Source organism: Lissotriton helveticus, chromosome 4_1, assembly GCF_964261635.1.
Source record: "Lissotriton helveticus chromosome 4_1, aLisHel1.1, whole genome shotgun sequence".
NCBI classification, from domain to species: domain Eukaryota; kingdom Metazoa; phylum Chordata; class Amphibia; order Caudata; family Salamandridae; genus Lissotriton; species Lissotriton helveticus.
Genome location: NC_136063.1, coordinates 466,260,792 through 466,284,115, shown reverse-complemented (window position 1 = coordinate 466,284,115; position 23,324 = coordinate 466,260,792). Strand labels below are relative to the sequence as shown.

The window sequence follows — 23,324 nt, the reverse complement described above, 5'->3', positions numbered from 1 at the left end:
TCATAGTGCCCTATAATCGCCAAAGAATTTGCAGCTCTGATCGAGGCAGCAGCCATGGTGGAATTTTTTACCGATAAGGTCCAAACGATGCCCCTCCTTATCTGGTGGTGTAGTGATGGGGGTGGCTGGGTTTTTCGATCTTTGCTGCGCGGCCTGCAAGATAATCGAATCCGGCCGCGGGTGTCCAATGAGGCATGAAGGACTATTGAGAGGAGCGCGATATTTTTTATCAATCCTTGGTAACATGGCCGGCACAGAAGCAGGATTTTTCATCACTTTGACGCCTTCTTCCAGATATAATCTATAATAGGAATGACTCTTGACACCTTCCTAGTTTCTTCTTTAAAATCATGAAGTAAACATTCTGTCTGTTCCACTGTTACTGGCTGTTGAAATCTAGTTGCAGCTCGCTGCATGAGATTATGGAACCCACCTATGTCTTCAGGTGTTGAGTCTGAAGGTTGTGGAGTTGGTGGAGACGGCATGGGAATAACGTAACTATCCCACGGATCTAACGGAGGATTTTCTGGTAACTCGCCCTCCTCTACTTCTTCATTCGAAGAAGTATCCGGGGTCTGAGTAGGCAAATGAGGTTGTGGAGGTTCCGTTACCGGAGACCTAGGTGGTGGAATCTCAGGTTGAGGAACCGGAACTGCAGGTTGTGGTGGAGGCACGACCTGCTGTGGCGGAAAACGTTGTTTATAGTCTGCCAGCATGGCCTGTAAATCCTGAATAAGGCTCGGTGGCAGATGGCTGGATTCCGAAGGACGAGATCGTCTTTGGTATTCCATCTGATGAGGCACTACAATGTCCTCCTGATAGTAATGTTCAGAATAGTCATCGTCCTCCTCATCATCCTGGCACTTAATGTTCAATTCTGAAGGATGGTGAGCTATCCCAAAAGCTCCCTCATTGCCATCATCCTCAAAATCATCCTCCTCTTCATGACCATAAGTCTCTAGGAGATGGGAGGGCGTAAGTGGCGAGATGTAAGCACCTTCTTTCCGCTGGTACAATATTAATTGAAAAGTTTAACAAGAAAGCGGCATAGAAAAAGCCTGTATAGTGGTTGGAGGCTTTGCTGAAGCAACAGCTATTGGTCTTGCTGGAGGCGCCGACGACAGGACCACCGTTGACGGAATCGTCGACGACAGGACCACCGTTGACGGAATCGACGTCGACGGGACCACCGTCGACGGACTCGTCGTCGAAGGGACCACCGTCGAAGGGACCACCATCGACGGACTCGTCGTCTAAGGGACCACCGTCGACGGACTCGTCGTCGACTTCATCTACGGGCTCATCATCGACGGACCTTGCTTCTTCGTCGACGAGACGGTCGTCGACGGTACCGTAGATGACTTTGTCGACAGGGGCTTCGACGGTGTCTTTGTTGACGAGTGCTTCTTAGATGACGAGACTGTCGTCGACGATGGTTCTTTTAGTCACAATGGAGATCTTAGTAGACAGGATAGGAGAGGTGATCGCTGTGGTGGAAATCATAGCTGTCGACGAAGGAGCAGAAGATGAGATGGTAGTCACAGGTGAGGAGACAGAGGAGGTCCTACTCACAGTTTTCTTTGTAGACTCCTTGAGAGCTGGGGCTTAAGGGAGAGAAGATGGAGATCTCTGTGAAGAGCCCGAAGTGGAGTGGGAGGTTGTAACATGTTTTCTCCCCTCACATGGATAATCCTCCTGCGATCTAGCTCTCTTACTTGAGGTTGAAGCTCTGTCTTCATCATCAGTTGAAGAAGATTTGACCCATAAGAGGACTCTGGCCTCCCTATCCCTTAAGGTCTTGGAAGGGAAGGTGCGGCAGATCTTACAATTTTTTGCCTCATGTTTTGGACAAAGGCAATAATTGCAGTCCTTATGTTGGTCATCAACATGGACCCTTTTCTTTTGACATGTTCAGCAAGGTTTAAATGAAGCCTTTTTGTCAGACATCCTGAAGTAGCGAAGAAACTGAGTAAAGACTCAGGGAAACTCCCTTCCACACGACGTGCAGTGAAAATCTGAGGAGAACTGGCTCTGCTGAGAGGGTTCTAGAGGGTGCTGTGAGCTGATTGGTTGGAACAAAGACTTTGGTCTTTTTAGCATAATAAGGTAGTTAGGCTACTACAATCTAGGCCTCAGGCCTTTCTCATAGGGCCTACTACTGTAATTTACTTTTGGCACTGCTTTTTTATATACTGTGGGACTCCCGCCTCGTCGACGGTGAATGATTCAGGCATGTGAATCTATGAAAGATACCCCAATACTGGATAAGATACGGATCTGGGATGAGCGGATCAAACCTGGACTACCTGGGTCTAATGTTAGCGAAACATAACATAGCCCGTCACTGGGAGGGCAGATATCCCACCAACTCTTCGGGATGGGTGTATGATGCCAGAAAAGTCAGTGGACAGAGGGTGACCAGGAAAATGGGGGGAAGTATGGGACAAATGGAATGTGTCTAGAGAAAATTCTTACACATCCCCTATGGGAGAGATAAGACATCCTTTGTTTAATCCAGAGGTCGTATGAAAGTGGTACCAGATTAGTGGACGGCTAACAGGTTCTGGGGCAAAAAACAGTAAACAAAGGTTAACCAATGGCTCACTGTAATGATCCTTGGTCGTGTTTTTCATAATTGTAATGCAATTTGCATTTTAATGCTCTGTCATAATAAAAAGATAATAATAAAAAAAAAGTGGGAATGATCTCAGCCCTGACCTCATACACCCAGACCAATCAGGATTTACTAAGGGTCGACAAACGCACGATAACACCCGCCGAATTACGCACGATAACACCCGCCAAATTATACATTTAAACGGGAATGCAACAGACGTTAAATGCCTGCAGTTTTGGTGGGGCTGGACGCTGAGAAAGCCTTAGACAGGATAGACTGAACATTCCTCTTTCATACCCTCACGGCCTTCGGTTTTGCGCCCAAATTCCTCACTATGATCCGGGCTAACTATCTTCAACCCCTCTCAAAAGTTGTGGTCAATGGTGTGCACTTGTCCTCCTTCTTCCACTCCAGGGGAACCAGAAAGGGGTGCCCCTTTCACCCCTACTCTTCACCCTCAGTATCAAGCCCTTAGCGGCTTGGCAGTTCGGTCTGGACTGTTCCCATGAGGCACAGGGTCAAGACTGATTTGCATATGGCCATGTCTGAACTGGGGTGGCTTGGTGAGCAAAATAACAATGGATTACACCCATATCTGTGACTGGGGGTGAATGTTTTGCCATTGTGCAACATTCCGTCCATCATCTTGTGTGTTTTGCTGTTCACCCTATGTGGGAAGGGTATGCCCAGACATGGGTCCCGTGCTCACTACGCCACTGGAGTCAAGCTATCCTGGCTGAAGACAGCTGATAGCCAGAAACTGGTCATAGGATGCTTGATTCCGGTCCAGGGAAGACATGGCTTGGCAGTTTGGTCTGGACTGTTCCCATGAGGCACAGGGTCATGGCTGATTTGCATATGGCAATGTCTGGACTGGGGTGGCTTGGTGAGCAAAATAACGATGGGTTAAACCCAGATCTGTGACTGGGGGTGAATGTTTTGCCATTGTGCAACATTCCGTCCATCATCTTGTGTGTTTTAAAATAAATCTAGGCAAGTCATACATCCTAAACCTCACACTCCCTCAGGCGGAACTCCGCAGGCTCCAATCTCTTACGCCCCTCCAATGGACCACTTCCTCTATACAATACTTGGGTGTCCAGCTCACACCAAGAGTGGAAGGACTCTATGCCGCTAACTTCCCCCCCATTCTCACGCGTATCCAAGTAGAGCTCACTAGGTGGAACCCTCTCTTTTTGGCCTGGTTAGGTTGAATACACACCGTAAAGATGACACTTCTCCCTAAGCTCCTTTACTTATTTCAAGCTTTGTCCATAGAATTGGAGAGACTTTTTTCGGCACGTTAAGGCCATGATCTTGCACTTCATCTGGCAAGGGGGACGTGCTTGCTTCTTTTTTTCACTACTTCGTCGCTCTCGAACGGAGGGTGGGGTCCGACTCCCAGATATCCAACTATATTATAAAGCTGCACAATTAAGAGGCTTGACTGAATAGTCGAAGCGAGAATACGATAAACACTGGTTACATATGGAACGTAGTGTGACAGGAAGGACTATATGGGACCTGATCTGGCGCCCTAAACAGAACAGACCTAGGAATAGCTACATCAGCACTCCTACACGCACCACCCTTAAGGCATGGGACTCAGTGGCAGGTGACGATAGGTGGACCTCTTTTCCCTCTCCATTCACACCAATCCATTTCAATCCCGCATTCCCCCCAGGTTTACAAACTGATCCTTTTGATGCTTGGAGGGAGGGAGGATGTTTAGCCCTGACACACCTTTTCCATAATTTTGATCCCCTCACTTTTGACAACTGCAAAAGGGACTATGGCCTAGAGAACACAGAAAGATAAAGTTACAACCAGCTAATGCACTGGGCTCTCACGCCCCAAGTGCAGTAGGCGGCTACTCGTCCCCTCACAAAATGTGAATCTTTCCTCACTAAGACCACCTCTATGAAAGGTGTGATCTCCTTTATATACAAGTTTCTCCTTACCACTACACTCTCTCCACGACCACGTTATATTTCCATGTTGGAAGGAATGCTGCCACGCGGCATCTCGGACGACGAATGGGCCCATCTATGGTCTGATATCATAAAGTTCAACCACTCCATAGAACTCCAAAAAGCCCTCCTTGAGACCATGATGGATTGGTACCTCCATCCCTCCAAGCTTAGACAGATCTCCCCCAACACGTCCGATAGATGCTGGAGGGGTTGCGGGCGCTTTGGGGACTTCCAACATATATGGTGCGATTGCCCAAATATACGGCCTTTTTGTGAAGAAATACTCGCAAACATTAAATATATGCTATGGCAGGGATTATCCTGGGATCCGTGACCCTTCCTTGGATCACCAGACACGGGCTGATAAGACTATCATGTGGCTCTGCATAGGGGCGGCGAAGATTAGATTGGTGGCTGCCTGGAAAAGCAAGGAAGCTCCGGCAATCTCCCTCTGGCATTCTAGGTTATGGAAACTTCTTAGTTTAGAACGTATGTCGGACATTTTCAGGGGCAATTTCAAGAACTTCGAATTTAAAATGGGGCCCATTGGTCACCTTTCTCTCCTGGGGTCTACCGTCCGCTGTCTGCCCTTCCTCTGTCAGAGCCCTGCACCTCTTTCAGATCTGAAGTGCTACCTATCAAAGCAAATTGAAGAACCTGTTTTCTTTGTGCCGCCACCATGGTAGGGGAGGGGGGAGAGAGGTGGGAGGGGTTGTTTATTTATCTTTTATATTTGCTGCTCCGCAGTTGGGAGCTGTTACAATATGACTTGTAGTACTCCCTATGTAACGGCTTCTGACTAGAAGGAATTAGGGTTGAGCCATCACAAAAGAAAGATGGGACATTGTTTTACTTTGTTTGCTGTATTATGCGGAACACAGGGATGTGCCCTAAGACCCAGCAATGCTAGAAACTGCACCCCTTAGTTATGCACCACAATGGGATTGGGTCAGGGACAACCCTTAATGTTGTCTAACCCTGCACAGTTTAAGTCATATACATTTTTGTAACGTCCCCTGTGTGGGATAATGTGATGGTAATATCATATGATGTACTATGTCAAAATCTTCAATAAAAATATGTTTGAAAAAAAAAAAGTGGTCTCAGTCAGCCAGATGCCAAGACTTTGACAAAGTCCTGCACACCTGCAGACTGCGGTAAGTGGTCTCCACTGCTACAGTTGTGACCAGAGTCACCGAGAATTTCCTGCCAGCCATTCACATGCCTGAAGAAGGAGTGAGCCAACCACATACTTCAGATCCTCACGGACCACCCAAGAAAGACTGAGCAACCCTGATGTGATGACAAAATATTTAAGAGACTGCTGCATAAATTGAGCACACAGTTGCCCCATTTCCAGTGAAGAAACGTACAGGCAGCCTGTTCTGTGAAGTATTAACTTGTCTGTGCATTGTTTCTTCATCAAAGTAAATCACTGGGTTGACAATCCAAAATTTCATTGCTGGGTGACTGTAAAGTTCTGAGCTTGAGCAAACACAAACTACATCCCTGAAAAGTATGTGACTGCTCGCCATCGCTACCAATGAGAGTTAAGTGTTCAAAGAGCCATGCAAGGCCCTATTTAGCAGATCCATAGTAGGACGAACCCCGGGATATCTGAGGCGAGTGACCCCAGACACAATTGCGGTTCAGTAGGCCGTGTGCCTTATTGTCTCAGAACTGGTCTGACAGGGTACTTGATTGAAAACAGAAATGCCCCATTTACATTACAAAAGGCCTTCAGGATCTAGGATTTCAGGCCATTTAACTAGATGGGAAGGTTGTGGGGTCTGGCAGAATAAGTTCTTCAGGAATGTACTTAAAGGTTATTGACAAACCAAGAAATCTATAACCCACCTTCAGCTCTCCTGCCCACTTTAGGTTGCCCTCTAATTATGGAAACTTCATCATTTACAAATGCAATCATACACCAAATCTTTGCCCATTGGATAACTTGTGCAGATCGCGATACTTTTGTCACTGATTTGGATGCTTTCAACCACAGGTAATCATTTTTTCTGTTTTTGCAACTGTAAAATATTCAATTCACACGGGCTGTTGAAAATGTTCCATAAATGATCACAAATACATCTAATTATACATCAAGTTCAAAATACAAACCCAGTTGGCTTCAGTGGGCAAACTCAGTGGACAGCTGCATGGAAATTCAGTATTAAAGTTCACTGTAAATGTTGAGGTTGCTGGAAAGAAAATATATGTGTTTAGCTTTATCATGCCACATGAAAACAAAATAAATAGAATATATATAAAAAGCTCTGAGTAAGAGTGAAACAAAAATATAAACACAGAATACAATCATACAAAAGCATTTGCAAAATTCCAAATGAGCACAACTGTGATAGAACGACGAGGTGAAAGTTGACTACAATCTGTTGGAAATGGCCCTTTTTGCGGGGTACACCAAACGTTTTGCCTTCCTCCCTCATTTTCTGACCTTGTTTTTGTTGGCTTCAGGACTCTGTGCATTTTTTCACTACTAACCAGTGCTAAAGTGCTTATGCTCTCTACTGAAAACATGGCGACATTCGTTTATCCACAGCTGGAATATGTGGTGAAGAGAAAGGCACCAAATGATTAAAGTAGGAAATCGGTAACTTTTTAAAAGTGGCATTTTGTAGAATTGCAATTCAAAAACTACCTTGACAATCAGTTGTGTTTTCAAATTGTCAGTCCAGAGACACCAAAGTGTGGTACCCCATCTCTTCCCACCTGGAAATTAAACTTAGAAAATGGCATAAAACAATCCCGCTGTTATCGTATGGGAGACATAGGTCTTACAGTGATTTAACAGTATTTCACTACCTGAATATGTAAAACTTAAAAGTACGTCCTACTTTTTAAATAAACGGCACCCTGCCCATGGACTGTCCGGGGCCTACCTTAGGGGTCAAATAGGTGTAATAAAAAAGAAGGTTCAGACCTGGCAAATAGGTTAACTTACCTGGTCGACATGGCAGTTTAAAACTGTACATACAGGCTCTGCAGTGGCAGGCCTGAGACATGGGTTAAGACCTACTTAAATGGGTGGCACAATCAGTGCTGCAGGCCCAATAGTGGCATTTGACGTCTAGGGCCTGGACCTATGTAGTGCACCTTACTAAAGACTTATAAGTGAATCCAAAATATGCCAATTGTGGATAAACCAATGTTAACATGTTTTAAGTAGAGAGCACAAGCACGTTGGCACTGGTTAGCAGTAAAAAAATAAAAATCCAGAAAATGAGGAGGAAGGCAAAAAGTTTGTGGTAACCCTGCGAAAAGGGCCCATTTCGAGCACAACCCCCCTCCAGCCTAAAGCCAGGTTAGACTAATCAATACCTAGATGGACTTTCCTGCTTAGGGTGATGGAAAATGGACAATGGCTCACTACTGCAGGGGCACTTGCCAGTTCTACGCCTCTGAACCCAGTTGGATGTCTCAGTCTATACTCTTGGGCCCATAGAACTGACCCATGGGGAACCCTTCTCCTCACCTGTGGAACCATTCTGTGCAACACCTAACCTTACTTTGATCACAGATGCATTCCAGTAGGCACACAGTACCACCATGGCCAACAGTGTGATGTGGCCCATTCCACCCCTTAGGTTTACCTTCTGTCCCCATCCCAGGGAAACCTCTGACCACACAGACAACAACCAACAGAGGCCATTGACACCAGTCAGTGTCAAGAGCCAGGCCACGGGCTATCCAGGGCACCCTGGCCCTAAGCCACCTCTCTTCCCACTCTTTAAATGGGACATGGGACCCTCTTCCCCCCTCACTATACTGGGCCCTGGCTGGGTACTGCGTACCTCAGTCTCACTCGGTTGAGGGGAACCTGAGCCACCCACCTTAGGATCACTCCCAAATGCCTTCTCGGACACTGTGGTACTCACTCAAGAGATCTGCCTCCTTTGCAAGTTCCCTGGGGTCAGAGAACTTACAATTAACCAGTGTTGGAATAGCTCTGGAAAACGGTGAAAACATGTTCTCTCTAGACATCAGATTGTACAGCCCCTCATGTGTGTTCACCTCACTACCCTTCACTCAACCATGCAGCGCCTTGCAAAAGCAACCCACAAAACCCTCCCAGGATTGGTGAAACAGTTTCTGAATGTCCCTGAATATCATTGTGTTTTGGTGGAAATCCCCAGATAGACTGCCTCACTGTCCCTCCTTTGCCACCCCCCGGGACTGGATATCATCACCCATCTGAACTTCCCAACTAGTTTGGATTTCCGGCGTAAACTCACTGTGTTTTCCTCCGCCGAACGCCTGGGACAATCTGCGTGGGGGGGTCCGATCCCCGAAGACGACGATCTGCGTGGTGCCTGAGGATGTGACCCCTGCTGCAGCCGCTGCCACCGGGAGCGATATCGTACATGACGCTGCAGGGCTGACTCCTCACACCGAACTGCTACTCCCATTGCTCGACGCCGGAGGAGCCCACAGTCCAGTCCTGATCGGCTCCGGGGCTGCCTCTCTCTACGATTCTCATCCATGACGCTGCGGGGCTGACCCCCCACTCTGGACTGCTGCTCTCATTACCTGAGGCTGGAGGATCCCGCGGTCCAGTCCTGATCGGTTGGGAGGCTGCCTTTTCTCTTGGTGTAGTTTTTGCCTCGGGCTCCCTTTCGCTCTGCACAGGTCCGGTAGGTTGCACGGAGCCTGAGATCGTCTCTAGCGGTGCCTCCCGGACATCGGAGCTCCTTGCATTTTCCACTCGGGAGTTGCTAGCTCTCTGTTCCCGTGTTGAGGAGCTTGGATCTTGGATCTGAACCTAAACCTTTGGCTCCTTCGATGACGCCCGGAACTTGCTTTGGCCTGCCTCTGCCGCTTATGGGGAGCCTGCGCATGGCGACTAGGGAGGGTGAGAGAATCCCTGAAGAGGTGACTGCTTGTAACGCTCGGTGCGTTACATGCCTCTGCTGAACACTTTTGGATCCAGGCTCATTGATAACTGAGCGCTGTACCCTGCTGATGCGCTTCCGTCCCAATCAAGCCAGTGCGCCTGTTGTTTCTCCAATACGCTGATTTGAGGCTTTGCACTTCGTGCCGCCTGCGCCGTGCACCGCGTACTCCTCTCTCCAACCCCGTACCGCGAGATGCGTGAGCATCGGTAAGACCGCGGGATTTCGCATGGTTAGAAGCGAACAGGAGCACTAGGAAGCTTACAGTTCGCTCCCATTTTCATTGGAGCTGAATCCCCAGACTAGATGCATATGAAGGGAAGCCTGTGATCATACATCCTATTTCCCAGAAATCTTTGGACATGACATGATTTCACACTATTTTTACTTTTACTTTTTTTCCTTCGAGACAATCTAATCTAATTGGAACTCATTTTGTCTTTTGTTTACTCTCAGTCAATCAACATCTTTTAACTGAGACTCCATTTTGTTGCTCTCCCCTGCCCATCTGAGTAATAGACACTGTGAAAGGACTAACATCACCTACACTAATTCGGCAGCCATCTTGAAAGTAGCCCCAACATCACTTTTTTATCACTTAATCTTCCATCCCACAACCCTGCACATCTTTGAATGCAGCCCCTCTCCCCTATACCCACTTTTTCCTCCCGTTACCACTCCTCACCCCATTTCTCATCTTATTATACCCCCCTCTCCACTAGTTGTTCACACTATATGTTACACCTATTTATCTGTGATTTTATCTCCACCCCCTACTACATTGCCCTGTGATATGCACAATACTCTCTACCTTATTACTTTGTGCACTTTACAAATTTATGTCTGGATTGTTATTTCACTGTTGTTCACTTTGGGCACTTTAATAATTTATGTTTGATTTTACTATGTTTAAATTTATTATTTTCACTGTTGTTCTTTCTCAATTCTACACTGCATATCTTTCTTCGCCTTTAATTCTATAATTTTTATTACTGCTTATTATCATTAGTTCTTCCTCCATTTAAATATTGTATTTTGATTATGTTCTCTTAATTTTATATGTCATTCCTTTCAATCTAAATTCTCTATATTTAAGCAACTGTTTCTTGATGATATGTCCCTCTCTCCCATGTACTCTATCTTAGCATGCATTAGCCCCTGCTATCTATAATTATAACTGCCTCTTTCCACTTACTTCCCTTTCTCTACTTTCCTTCTTTTATTCCGCCTTTTAACTATTCTTCTTTCCACTCAATTACACTACGTATTTTCATTACTCTACCTTTACCACCTCCCTCTATTTTATCACCCATCCCACTGACTCTCCTTTTTGAACTACCCTACTACCTATACCCCTCCTATACTATTTATCTTCATTATTTTCTATTTCCTTCTATTCTCCAGCTCCCTCCGGGCTAACAGCTTTTCGATCACATTGAGTTTACAATGTTTTATATTTGCACTTCTTTTATATCGTTTGATTATGCTTTTTACTGTGACGCCTTCTATCTTATTTCAATTTAAACAGGAATGTTCATTATGCTATATCCTCTTCTTGTTATATACTTTTATATTGTATTTTATTCTCCTCTGTTTAGTCCACCCCCACTGCCGATCATTGTAATATGTCTCACAATACTCTACTGACTGCTCTCAATGTTTAATCCTTAATCCTTTTATCACTTTACCTTCTTTTCTCTATGTTTACTTAAGTTACAAGGGTTGGATCACATTTATACCCTAATCGTATATTTGGTTCAGGATACTGTCTTCTATACAACCATATATACTAATTTCTCTGGGCTGCCCCTCCTTCTCCTTTAAACTGTTATTTATATACTTATGTCAATACCTCACACTCTGACCTTATTCTTACACCCTCACTTGCTGAAATGTTATCTCCTACGACTACGTTACTCCCTCACCTTTTGTGATTAAGTCAAATACCACACACTCAACTTTCTGGATGAACCAGCTTTGATCTCACTTAGTTTACCCCCCTCTTCCCTTTGCACCATCCTCCACTCCCCCTTAGAAGACCAGTGTGTACTTACTCTGGTGTCCCTTCTCTCCCCCCCTTTCTTATCTCTAAACCATGCCTCCACTCACTCCTCCACTTTCAATCTCAACCCCTCACATCTCCAAATTTGGCCCTAACTCTTGGTCTATTATCTACCCACCCCGTCTCTCTAAACATGGTAAAAAAAAACCTCAAACACAAACTTATCTGTCTCCACCCTGAAACCTTATTCGCTGATCACCATAACAGCCTTAACTCTTCACTTGTCACCAACTTCATCTTTTTCACTGAACGCCCTTCTAAATGGAAAAGCATATTCCTAGGTCACTTCTTGATCTCTAATTCACGCAACATCCCCTATGGTTTTAAACTCTCCTCCACACCATCTTCTTCCTTTCCTGGCGAAATAGATATCTCCATCTTCAAATCGGGTACCATCCTTATCCAAGCATCTGAAAAACACCTTGATATCTTTGAACAACACTTTAACACCTTATCACAAACCCTCATAGTACCCCCGAATCCGGCCCATTATAACCCTCTTCCCCTTGAAGCACCTCCCCCCCTCTCTTCCCCATCACCAATATCTTGCCTCTCCGACCAATCCCAACTTCTAATGCCTGCTTCTCCCCTCATTCCTCTCTCCCACTCTCATCTCATTCTGATTCCCCCTTCCTCTCCCACTTCCAATGATCTACATATTAGCACCTCATCCCTTACCACCATTCAATCCCCTAACACTACCCCCTCACCCCAGCTAGCCCTTGATTCACCACCCCCCATTTCATCCTCTTCCTTCTTACCTCACCTATCTGACCCACCCCAACCAACGCCCTTGTCTGCCTTCATTCCTCTCTCCCCCCCATCGCTCCCTCACAATTCTACCCCTCCCCTTCCTACTCCCAATGAAAATCACCTTAGCACTACACCCCAAACCCCCATTCCATCCCCCTCCCTCTTACCATGTTCCTCTGACCGTCCCCAACTTATATTGCATTCATCCCCCCTCGTTTCTCCCTCCCCCCTATCGCTCCCTCCTGATTCACCACTTCCTTCTCCGGTACCCAATAAACAACAAATTAGCAGTCTTCTACCCCTAGTTACATCACCCCCCATCACATCCCCGTCCCAATCCCAACTTCTAATGCCTGCTTCCCCCCTCATTCCTCTCTCCCCCCTCCCATTTCATTCTGATTCCTCCCCTTCCTCTCCCACTTCCAATCACTTCCACATCCTAACATTACCTCCTACATTCCCCTTTTACCCCCTGATCTCCCCCCTTTCCAAAAACACTCAAAACTCCCTCCCACCCCCTCCTGGCTTTCCACCTCTTCCTCCACTCTTAATTCCCCCACTACATAACCCTAATTTGACGAACTGTCCAATAAACACAGACCCGCCGCACCCATCAACTCATTCCCTGGCTTCCCCTACCATTGAACTTATCCTTCTGTCCCTCATCTTAGAACTCTCCTCTCTTAGAAATGATATCTCACTCCTCTCGAAAACTATCTCCTCACACACGGACACCCTCCTCAGCACATCCACAGACTCCCACCATAACCCTATCACCTGCAAAATTACTCCTCCTTCTAACAACCACACAACTGACACATTACCCAATCAACCCTCACAAGTCGTGACCCCATACAATACCAACATGTCCAATGAACCACAACGTGGCACTCAACCCACACCCTCTGAAGTTAACAGTTCCTCTAACCTAACTATCTCTCCATCTCTACCCTCCAAAGCTAACAACTCCTCTGACTTAACTATCTCTCCACCTCCACCGTTACCCAATTTACCCCCTAGTCATAAACATTCCATCCCAGTTCTCTTAGGAACTAGAAGACTCCCCCTTCCGCCCTCCTCACCTAGACCACCACAACTTCTTAGATCTATCCCCCCTTGTCCCCCCGCCCAATCGCCCGACCCACTCCCTTTTTTTGCACGTCGATTAACTGCCGATCCACCTCATGCCCCACGCACCGGTCTACTATTCCAGTTCTTTTAGGAACAAGCAAACTCTCCCTTTCTCCTTCCTCCCCCAGACCACCCCAACTACTCACACCTATCCCTACTTGTCCCCCCTCCCTTACACCAGTCCCCACCCCCCTTTGCTGCATGTTGATTAACTGCAGATCTGCCTCCTGTCACGCCACTGAAATCGCTGAAACCATTCTTAGTGAAAACATTGACATTGCTTTCCTAACCGAAACATGGCTCACCCCCCACTCCACTCCCATCCTCGACTTGCTTATCCCCCCTGGTTATTCTATCATTAGAAAAGACAGAATCGACCAAACAGGCGGTGGTCTCGCCATAATTTTTAATGCTGAACTTAACATCTCTCTAGTCAATCTACAAGTCCCTTCATCCTTTGAATACCTTTGCGCCGATCTCATCACATCGGACTCCACCACTACCCGGTTACACGCTATCTACCACCCCCCTGGAAACAACATCCCCTTTACGGAAGAGTTGACTGATCTTATCATACAATCGTCACTCTCACATTCTAAAAATCTCTTCCTCGGTGATTACAACATCCATTGGAACAACAGTCTTGATCCCTCTGTCATCCTACTTAACGATACCATTGACATCACCTATACGTCCCAACTCTGCCATACTCCGACACATAACAAAGGTGCCACCCTTGATGCTATTATAACGAACAAAGATCTAGCCTCCCTCTCCAATATTCTTCCCGTAGATTGGTCTGACCACTACCTTATCCTCTTCACCATGACTAAATCTATTACTCTCCCCACCCTCAGCAGCACACTATCCAAGAAATCCACCCGCAACCTTCACCTTATTCCTCCGGACGAATTGGAAACCGCAATTAAGGCTCACTTAGCTCTCCCCCCTCTCTCTGACAGCACCAATGACCTTACCAATCACTATAACATTTCTATTCTTGAAACCCTCGACCAAATTGCCCCAATTAAACTTAAACTACAAAAAAACATTCCTCCTAAGTCTTGGTTCAATTCCGAACTGAACAATGAAAGACGGTCCCTTGGACATTCTGAACGGATTTGGAGAGCCCATCCAAGTGTAGACAATCTGGCTATCCTTAGAACCACAAGATCCCAGTACAAAAAACACATTTTTAACGAAAAAGCCTCCTTCCTACGTTCTCAACTAGAGCAGGCCAGAAATCGCCCTCGAGAACTTTTTAAAATTGTAAAAAAACAAACCTCCACTGGCCCTCCTAAAATACTAGCCTCCATTGTCAAATGCGAAGAAATTGCCAGCTTCTTTACTAACAAAATCAACATTATCGAACTTTCGTTCTCTTCCCTCCCACCCTCACCTCAACCTTCCACCATCCTACACACCCTCCCCAACACTCATAACTCTCCTTCGACCACCTCCTCTGCACCGCTCGATACCTCCGTTCCCCTCCCTGCTCTACCCCAACAGGATACCCCTCCAATAACAAACCCCACTGCTAAAAACAATGCCTCCTGGAGTGATTTCAGTCCAGTAACAGAATCTATGATCACAAATATCATTGTCAAACTAAAACTTTCTGCCCACTCGAAAGATCCTCTCCCCCCCACTCTGGTCCAAGAACTCAAATCCATCATTGCCCCCATATGGACCAAAATCATCAACTCCTCTCTTTCCACTGGATGTGTCCCTGCCTCCCTTCAACTCGGTAAAATCTCACCTATTCCCAAAAACACCGCAGCTGACCCCAATGACCCTAACAACCTTCGTCCAATCTCTAACCTTCCATTCCTATCCAAAGCCCTTGAAAAATGTGTCCTATTACAACTTGAGAAACATATCACCTCCATCAACCGCCTTGATGTCTTCCAGTCTGGCTTTAGAAAGGGATGCAGTACAGAAACTGCTATGCTTAATATCATTGATGACATTCATCGTTTCCTTGACAAAGGAGAATCCTCAGTACTAATCCTTCTAGACCTCTCAGCTGCATTCGATACCGTCCACCACCCCACCCTTCTCAGCACTCTCAAAGACAGGTTCGGTTTGGAAGGCACCGTTTACAAATGGTTCTCCTCATTCCTACAAAATAGACCTCAACAAATCAAGCTTAGCCATTTCCTCCCTAAACCTAAACCTGTCTCACTCGGTGTCCCTCAAGGATCCATCCTCTCCCCAACCCTATTCAATCTGTTCATGGAACCACTCACCCTCATCCTCAAACATTCTAATATCAACTACCACCTCTATGCTGACGACACCCAATTATACTACAAGATCAAATCTCACAAAGACATCCTTCACATCAATGAGACCCTGAAAAAAATTCAAACCTGGTTCCATCTGAACCATCTCAAACTGAACCCCAAAAAAACAGAAATCATAATTTTCTCCCCCAAAAATAGTTCTCTTCCCATTCAACTTTGGTTAAATGACATCAAAGCTCTAAACTGCCCTCTCTCCACCTCCAATTCGGTCAAATCCCTAGGCATCAGTATTGACCAGAATCTGAATCTCATCCCCCACATTAAAAATGCATCCAAAACGCTCTTTTCACCCTTCTCCATCTTAAGAAACTTAAACCTTTTATTCCTGCAGAAGATTTCAAACTTGTTGTCCAATCGCTGGTCCTCTCCAGGATTGACTATGGCAACGGCACTTTGGCGGGCACCCCTAAAATCCATCTTGCTCCAATTAAATCTGTCCTCAACCTTGCTGCTAGACTCATCTCTGATTGTAGAAAATGTGATCACATCTCCCCTGTCCTCAAAAATCTCAAGTGGCTCCCAATAGAAGGTAGATCAACCTACAAGATTGCCTGCATCACTCACAAAACTCTCCACCAAAACACCCCTTCTTACCTTGCAACAAAACTACACAAAGCAGGCTGCTCTAGATTCCGGAGGAGCACAAACTCCCTTGTCCTCATCCCTCCTAGACTAAAATGTCAAAAAACACAATCCCGTGCGTTCTCCGGCAACGCTCCCACTATCTGGAACTCTATCCCAAAAGATATCCGTTGCAACCCCTCCTACCCTCTCTTCAAGAAAGAACTAAAAATACTTCTTAACAAATATTGGGGTATCTAATGTTTCTGACACTCTAAATGATCCAAGTATTAGGATATCTTATGTAAAGTGACTCCCTACCTGCTCACTCCCCTCTCCTCTACTATGCACCCCTCCTAACTCCCCCTCTCTATACCCTCGTACTCTTACTCCCCCTCTCTTCACTCCCCTCTCCCTCCTAACTTTCATTATCCATTCCCATCTCAATCTCTATCTCTATTCTCCCTGTCCCTTTAGACATGCTGGCAACAGTATAATTTTGTAACTCGTTCTCGCTTAAATTTCTAATCTATTTCATTGTATTGTTTTCTCATGCCTTGTAAAGCGCTCTGATACTCTCGGGTCTAGTAGCACTATATAAAACCTTTGAAATAAATAAATAACTAAAATTGTGCACCATTTGGGGTGAATCTATACTTCATAACAAGGGTCTCTTTTATGATGGGATACTTCAACCTGTCCCTCCTATCAAGGGACAGTAGGGTGTCTCTCCCATCACCAGGTATATGCCTACATGTGCCAGCTCCTCAATCCTCCTAAAGGATCCTGTGCACTTCTAGAGTAGCCTCATATGCCTCAAACTACCTGTATGTCACCCCCCTCCTTGTAGTCAGGCATCAACCCCATGAGTATGTGGATCCACTCTACACCACTGTATACATTCGTATTGCTGTCACCATTTCTACTAGAAACTCTGCCAGCTGTTTAGACTTCAAGTCCAGCTCCTTGAGACTCCGTTCATGAGGCAGCAAGATCTTGCTTTCTTCCATGGCTCTCTAAGACTAGCTGCCTCCATGGAAAGTTATTCTCTGACTAAGGCCCTCAACCCTCCTCTCCTCCACCAGGGCTTTGTCAGCCTAAGCTCTTCTCTCCTCTGAAGCCAGCTGCAGCCTCCTGCAGCCTCAGGTACCTCTCAGCCTGTCTGCCCTTGAGCTCCTCCGGGGACCAGGTTTGGGAGCAGACACTGCTACCAGCAATGGATCCAACAGAAGACTACATATTAGTGGGATTTCCCTCTCTCCTCTGGAGCCTAAGCCAAGTCCTGTTTCTTCTCATCTGCCTCCTTTTCAGGGCCACTTCCCTCGTGGGGTTCTAGTTTGGAATCCTCCAAGTAGTGCCAGGGCTCTGCATTCTCTATATCAGAAAAGAGGTCCTCCACAGTCATCCTCCCCCCCCCCCTTGTCCTCTGTTGAAGCCTTTCCCCATTGTGCCTCCTCAAAAGCATACAAGGCTGCCTGAAGATCCTTCAAAAAGCTTCAACTCCATTAATGTTATAAAATGATAGGCAGTTGCGATCAAGGGTTAGCCCTATTTTCGCAAGGTACCTCTGTGCAAAAAACAAGAGGCTTAGATGTAAGAAGATGAAGCAGGAGTTAAATTTAGAAAAAATGACCAATTAAGAGAAAAGGAGAATTTAAAACTCACAATGGTCTTAGGTTTGGATAGTAGTGTACACCAGTCACTGTATGGCACTGCACAAATACAAGTCCTATCCTCACTACTGATCACTAATGTTAGAAATTGGGTTTCTGGTTGGCAGAGTATGAACGCTGTCCAAGCAGGAACCACAATTCTTGTCAGGTAATACCATATACAAAGAACCTGTAAAGAACATCTGTCAGAAGAACTGCTGTGTTGCTACAAGGACTGCCTCTCTGCCTGACTGCTGCTCCGGAAGAACTGCTTTTCAGCTGTGCTGGCCTGTTGCTCTCTGACCCTGCTGAAGAAGTGCTGGAATCGTTCTTGAGCCCAGTGTGATCTACAAGGGTTTGTTGGCTTGGCCCCTGTATTCTGACACTTAGGGATTTCAAAGTCTCATCACCTGCTCCTGTGCCTGTTCCACTAGCAGTGGACCCAGGTGCTTGCTCCAGTGGAGACGACGCATCCTCTGCTTGCGTGAAGCATAACCAACACATCACCCCTGTTGTGGGAGTGGACCAAACACATTGCACTCACATCCAGTGCATCGCCTCTAGAAATAGACTCCTCTGAACCATGCATGCAGCAGTAGTGTGAGAAGACCAACCCATTCTCTTGACTGCATGGAGAAACTCGGCGCATTGCACTCGGAACCAACATGCCTTCTTCGGAACAAACGCATCACCACCACTGTGTTGAGAAAATTGATGCATCACCCCGACAGCAAGATCGACACTGACGCATCATTCGGCTGTACAGCGCACTTCGCTGTTGTGACCCGGATTAAGGTACTCTATTCAGCAGGCTGCGTGGCTCCTGTATCCAAAATGCGCTCCATCGCAGTTGAATTGAACTTCTGACTTTGCCCTGGTCCAGCGAGACCAGATAAACCCCATAGACACTTATTGCCTTTAAGCGATAAATACACTTATTCTTTAAAAAATAATACCTCAACTTCTACTTATTGGATTTTTGTTGTTTTGATCTTGATGTATTCATAAAAGTATTGTATATTTATCTAACCCAGTGTGGAGTATTTTCGGGAATCTTCATTGTGTTACTGTGTGTTGTGGGCAACTACTTTACACATTGCCTCTTAAGTTAAGCCTGCCTGCTCCGTGCCAAGCTACCAGAGAGTGAGCACAGGTTAACTTTTAGTGTGATCTTACTCACTCGGACTAGGATTGTGGTTCCTGCTTGAACAGGGTGCATACTGCTGCCAACCAGAAACCCAGTTTCTAACACAATCCATGCACATAAATAAAAATAAAACATATGAAAATGTGCATATATTAATTTACACCTTCAGATTGGACAATAAGCCTATAGATCTTCATGCATACACAGTCTAAAACGCACGGACCCGTGCATACAGAGCAACAGATAATTATGCACACAGACAAGTCTTGAGCAGGCGCACATGCACACAGATACAGAAAACACATTCATCACTTTCCACAGACAAGACACAGAGATACTCATTTAGTTACAGACAAATATGCTCTGTCTAGCATACACACAGTTGAGCTGAGTGTATTCATGGGAAACCGAAATAATTTGTAATGGTAGTCAATCTGCTTGGAATGGTAAGGCAGACAGCAAGCCCAACTGATCTGAGCTCCAATTGTGCCATACTCGTGCCCGAACACAGACGCATTAAAGTAAAGTAAAGTCCACATTTGTAAAGCGCACAATCACCCGTAAGGGTCTCTAGGCGCTGGGGGCCGTCGGGAAGATTAAGCGAGCTATTGCCCAGAGTCACATGGTGCTGGGCTAACCTGCCGCCGGAGCCGGGGATCGAACCGTGGTCCCCAGATTCCAGCGTCAGTCGCCCTGGCCGCGGCGCCACACCTCTCCATTGACGCAACAGGCGCCGTTAACACCTGAAAACACCTTTTTGGCTTATCCACACTCCGTCCGTCCACTTCAGCCGGTTCTGCGATTCCTTTTTTTGGGCACCTATATCAGTCTATTGCCTCACAAGAACAGCAAGGTCAGTGGGATGCCCTTTGGAAGTCCATTAAGCCTTTGCAAAATGTATTCGAGATGAAGCCCGACTTGATTTTTCACACTTTATGGTGTGTACAAGTGCAAATTTTATGCTGCAGAATCTTTACTAATCAGATGTTAATTGAGCTGTGTGTAAATGTATGGCTATGTATGCATAAAAAGGCCCCATTTTATATATCCAAATGTTGCATATTCATTAATGTTAACTAAATACACATTTTTAAAGTTGTCTTAACATAGACTGTGCCTCAAATGATCAAAATATCCCTGATAACACAAGTTTGTTTTTCGTAATGCGCTTACATGTTTTTATTTCATTACAGGAGCAAGATGCCCTTAAATAACTTGAAGTATCTCACTGTTTTGCTTCTGCAAATATTAAGAGTCGAAACATTTAACTGAATATCTGTTGCGATTTACACAGTGTGCGGGAATGAGAAAAGATTCTTTCGTACCATGCTGCCCAGACCACAGTTACATTTAAGGCAGTGCAGCTGTGTGCGCCTTTGTCCAATGATGGGAAAGAGGTGGGGGGGGGTTACCTGCTCCAATGAGACAGCTGAACTTGATTGGAGGGAGCTGCTGGGTTTTTAGTACGGTTGTTAGGAGATCCTGCCCTGACTGTTGATTACAGAACTTTCTAAGCTCTGCAATTTGATCTATCATATCCGTAAGTTCTTGAGTTAGACTCTTTAACATTTCGGCCCTTTACAATGAATCTTAACTTGGTTCATTTCAGAATGACACCACCTGTTTTGCATTTTGTATTTTATAATGATTTGCATTGTTCTTTACCTGACATATATCAAAGTGTTAATTACCAATACTGAATTGTAGGCTTACTGGACTGATGATTTATTTAATTAACAAAGCTTGTACCTTTTACTTATTTTCTGATAAACCTTCAGGGGTTGGAAACCATCCTCTGTCGTTCTTGTGAAGCCACATAGTCACTGTAATTTGAAATTGATGTACTGATGTCGCTTCTAGAATATACTTTCAGCTAATAACCAATGGTACACAGGACCAGTGGGACAATCATTTGGATGACTACACAAGAGCCAGAAAGGTATAGGAAATTGCACTCCATCAAGTCTCTGGCTTCATTCAGATCCACTTTTCTAGCTGCCCTGGTCTAACGCTAAAACTCAAGCCTCTATACCCTAGGCCTAGGCACTGTGTTCTCCTGCCCTGGGGTGCTGGGAAAAGGGAATTGCTTATGGTTGGCTCCTCTACAGTGGGAACATGGAAACGTACGTGAACTGTTCAGTCTGGATGGGTGCAACAACTCACTCTAAGTTCTTGAACAATACAGAACAAACTATAAACAACACATTGTAAAGCTGTTATGCAAATAGACATTTAAAAGATCAATGCAAGTCATAACAACTGGCATACTCTGTTATTGAGTTGGACTATATATATATTAACCCTGGGAGGAGGTAAGAACCTGCTCTCATCGTGTTTCAAATACTTAATTAATTTGTTCTCGTTATTAAGAATGGTTTCTAACAATAGGGCTGCCAACATTGATATTATATATTGGTGAGCTACAAGACTTAGTCCTGTGTGTACAATGCCTTCAAACACATTCTGCTTAATCTCTTCCCAAAACTAACCCCAAAAACAATGGGCAACAAGACTGTGCAAATTTCAGATTCAGGAGCAAGAAAATGCAACTCTTAACAGTAATTATTCAACCTCAGCTTCCCTTTCTGAGGTGAATCCTTTCAATCTGTTAAACCTATGGTTTACTCCCACACCTTTTTCTTGTTCTCCACTGTTAGATCTGGGGGTCTCTAGTTGGCAATGGTTATCACCTTTGTCCAAATAGGGACTCTTACTTCTAACTCAGGATAAGGGGATTACACTCCTTAATAACCCCTGATCACCCCCTTGGTAGCTTGGCCCGGGCAGACAGGTTTATATCAGGGGCAGTGTGTTAAGCATTTGTGAATATACACAGTAATACAGTGAAAACACTATAGATGGACACAACACAGGTTTTATAAAAATAAGTATTCTTTTTATAGACTTAAACACAAGACGACAAACGACAAAAATCCACAATACTACACTTAAGATTACTTAAAAGATGATGAAAGTCTCTTAGTTCAAGTTGTTGGTAAATGCAACAGAGTTCTCAACAAAGTACCTGGATGCGTAACGCAAAGTGAAGAAAGGGCTCGCAAAAGGGGAGATGCGTCGGTTCCGTGACCTGGGGGAACGGTTGTGTCCTTCCTCAATGCTTGCGCAGAGTAGGGGACTCGTCGTGAGCCTTAACGGTGCGGAGGTGATTCTCTGCTTGCGTACCCGCTGCGGAGCGCAAAATGGCGCCTTGATGCGATGCGAAAAGATGGCGCCCTTGATGCTGCAATGCGATGACAATGCGAGGACGCCCTGGCAGCCTTGCGACAACTCTGTACTTTGGAGCCGCGACACATTTCTCCGGTGATGCGATGGCGACTCTCGAGATGGCATCAAGCTTCTCCGGTGATGCGACAGCAGGCAGCTTTGATGAACACACTCTTCCAGGGAGATGTGACGAAGGCTCGCTTCTCCGGCGTTGCGATGATTTCAGCTGCGGCGGCGACACGCTTCTTCTCGATGCGTCGCGCTTCCAGCAGCACGCAAGTGACTGGAGTCAGAATTCAAAGCAAGGAAATTCAGGAGGGAGCTGGAGGTGAAGTCTTTTGTCCCTGAGGCTTCAGCAGGAGGCAAGCACAGTTCAAGCCCTTGGAGAATATTCTGTAGATGAAAGTCCTTACAAAGTTCCATCTCCTTTCCTTTGGCAATAAAGCAACCACTGCAGGCCAACCCAGCAAACAGCACCCTGGCAGAGGGGCAGTGAACTCCTGCAGCTTCCTTGGTTCTTCTCCTTGGCAGAAAGGTTTCTTGTTCCAGAAGTGATCTAAACTCTTGGGATTAGGATCCCAATATTTATACCCCAAAATCCTTTGTTCTCTGAAGGCAGAGAGGCCTCTGCCTAGTTCAAACCAGTTCCTGGACATTTTGTTTAAATGACTCTCTTCTTCCTTTCACTGTGCAGGGCAGAGATCAGCTGCCCCACAGGAGGTGGAGCCAGCACAGGGGAGGGAAGATACAGCTCTGGAGCACTCTGTTGACATGATTCCTCCTCTTCTTTCACAGTGCAGGGCAGAGACATCAGACAAGCCACAGGAGGTGAAGCCAGAATTGTAGAGGGAAGGCCCAGCCCTATTCAGGTCCCAGGTGCAACTCCTCCCTCCCATCTAAATGCAGATCTCTCTATTCACCACCGGGCTGCCCCCACCTGTCTCCTGGAATCCCCTTGCCCCGTCAGTCACAAACCCAGACAAGGAA

At 45.7% G+C, this 23,324-nt stretch overlaps 1 protein-coding gene across 5 annotated transcripts in view; it reads right to left on the bottom strand.

The window, feature by feature from the left end:
* Positions 1 to 23,324, bottom strand: part of C4_1H8orf88 (chromosome 4_1 C8orf88 homolog) — an 847,684-nt gene that overhangs the window by 517,104 nt on the left and 307,256 nt on the right. For all 5 annotated transcript variants that reach the window (XM_078685592.1, XM_078685591.1, XM_078685590.1 and 2 more), the window contains one exon: positions 6,712 to 6,791. In XM_078685592.1, coding sequence (XP_078541718.1) covers positions 6,712 to 6,791 — 80 coding nt within the window. The remainder of the gene's footprint in view (positions 1 to 6,711; positions 6,792 to 23,324) is intronic.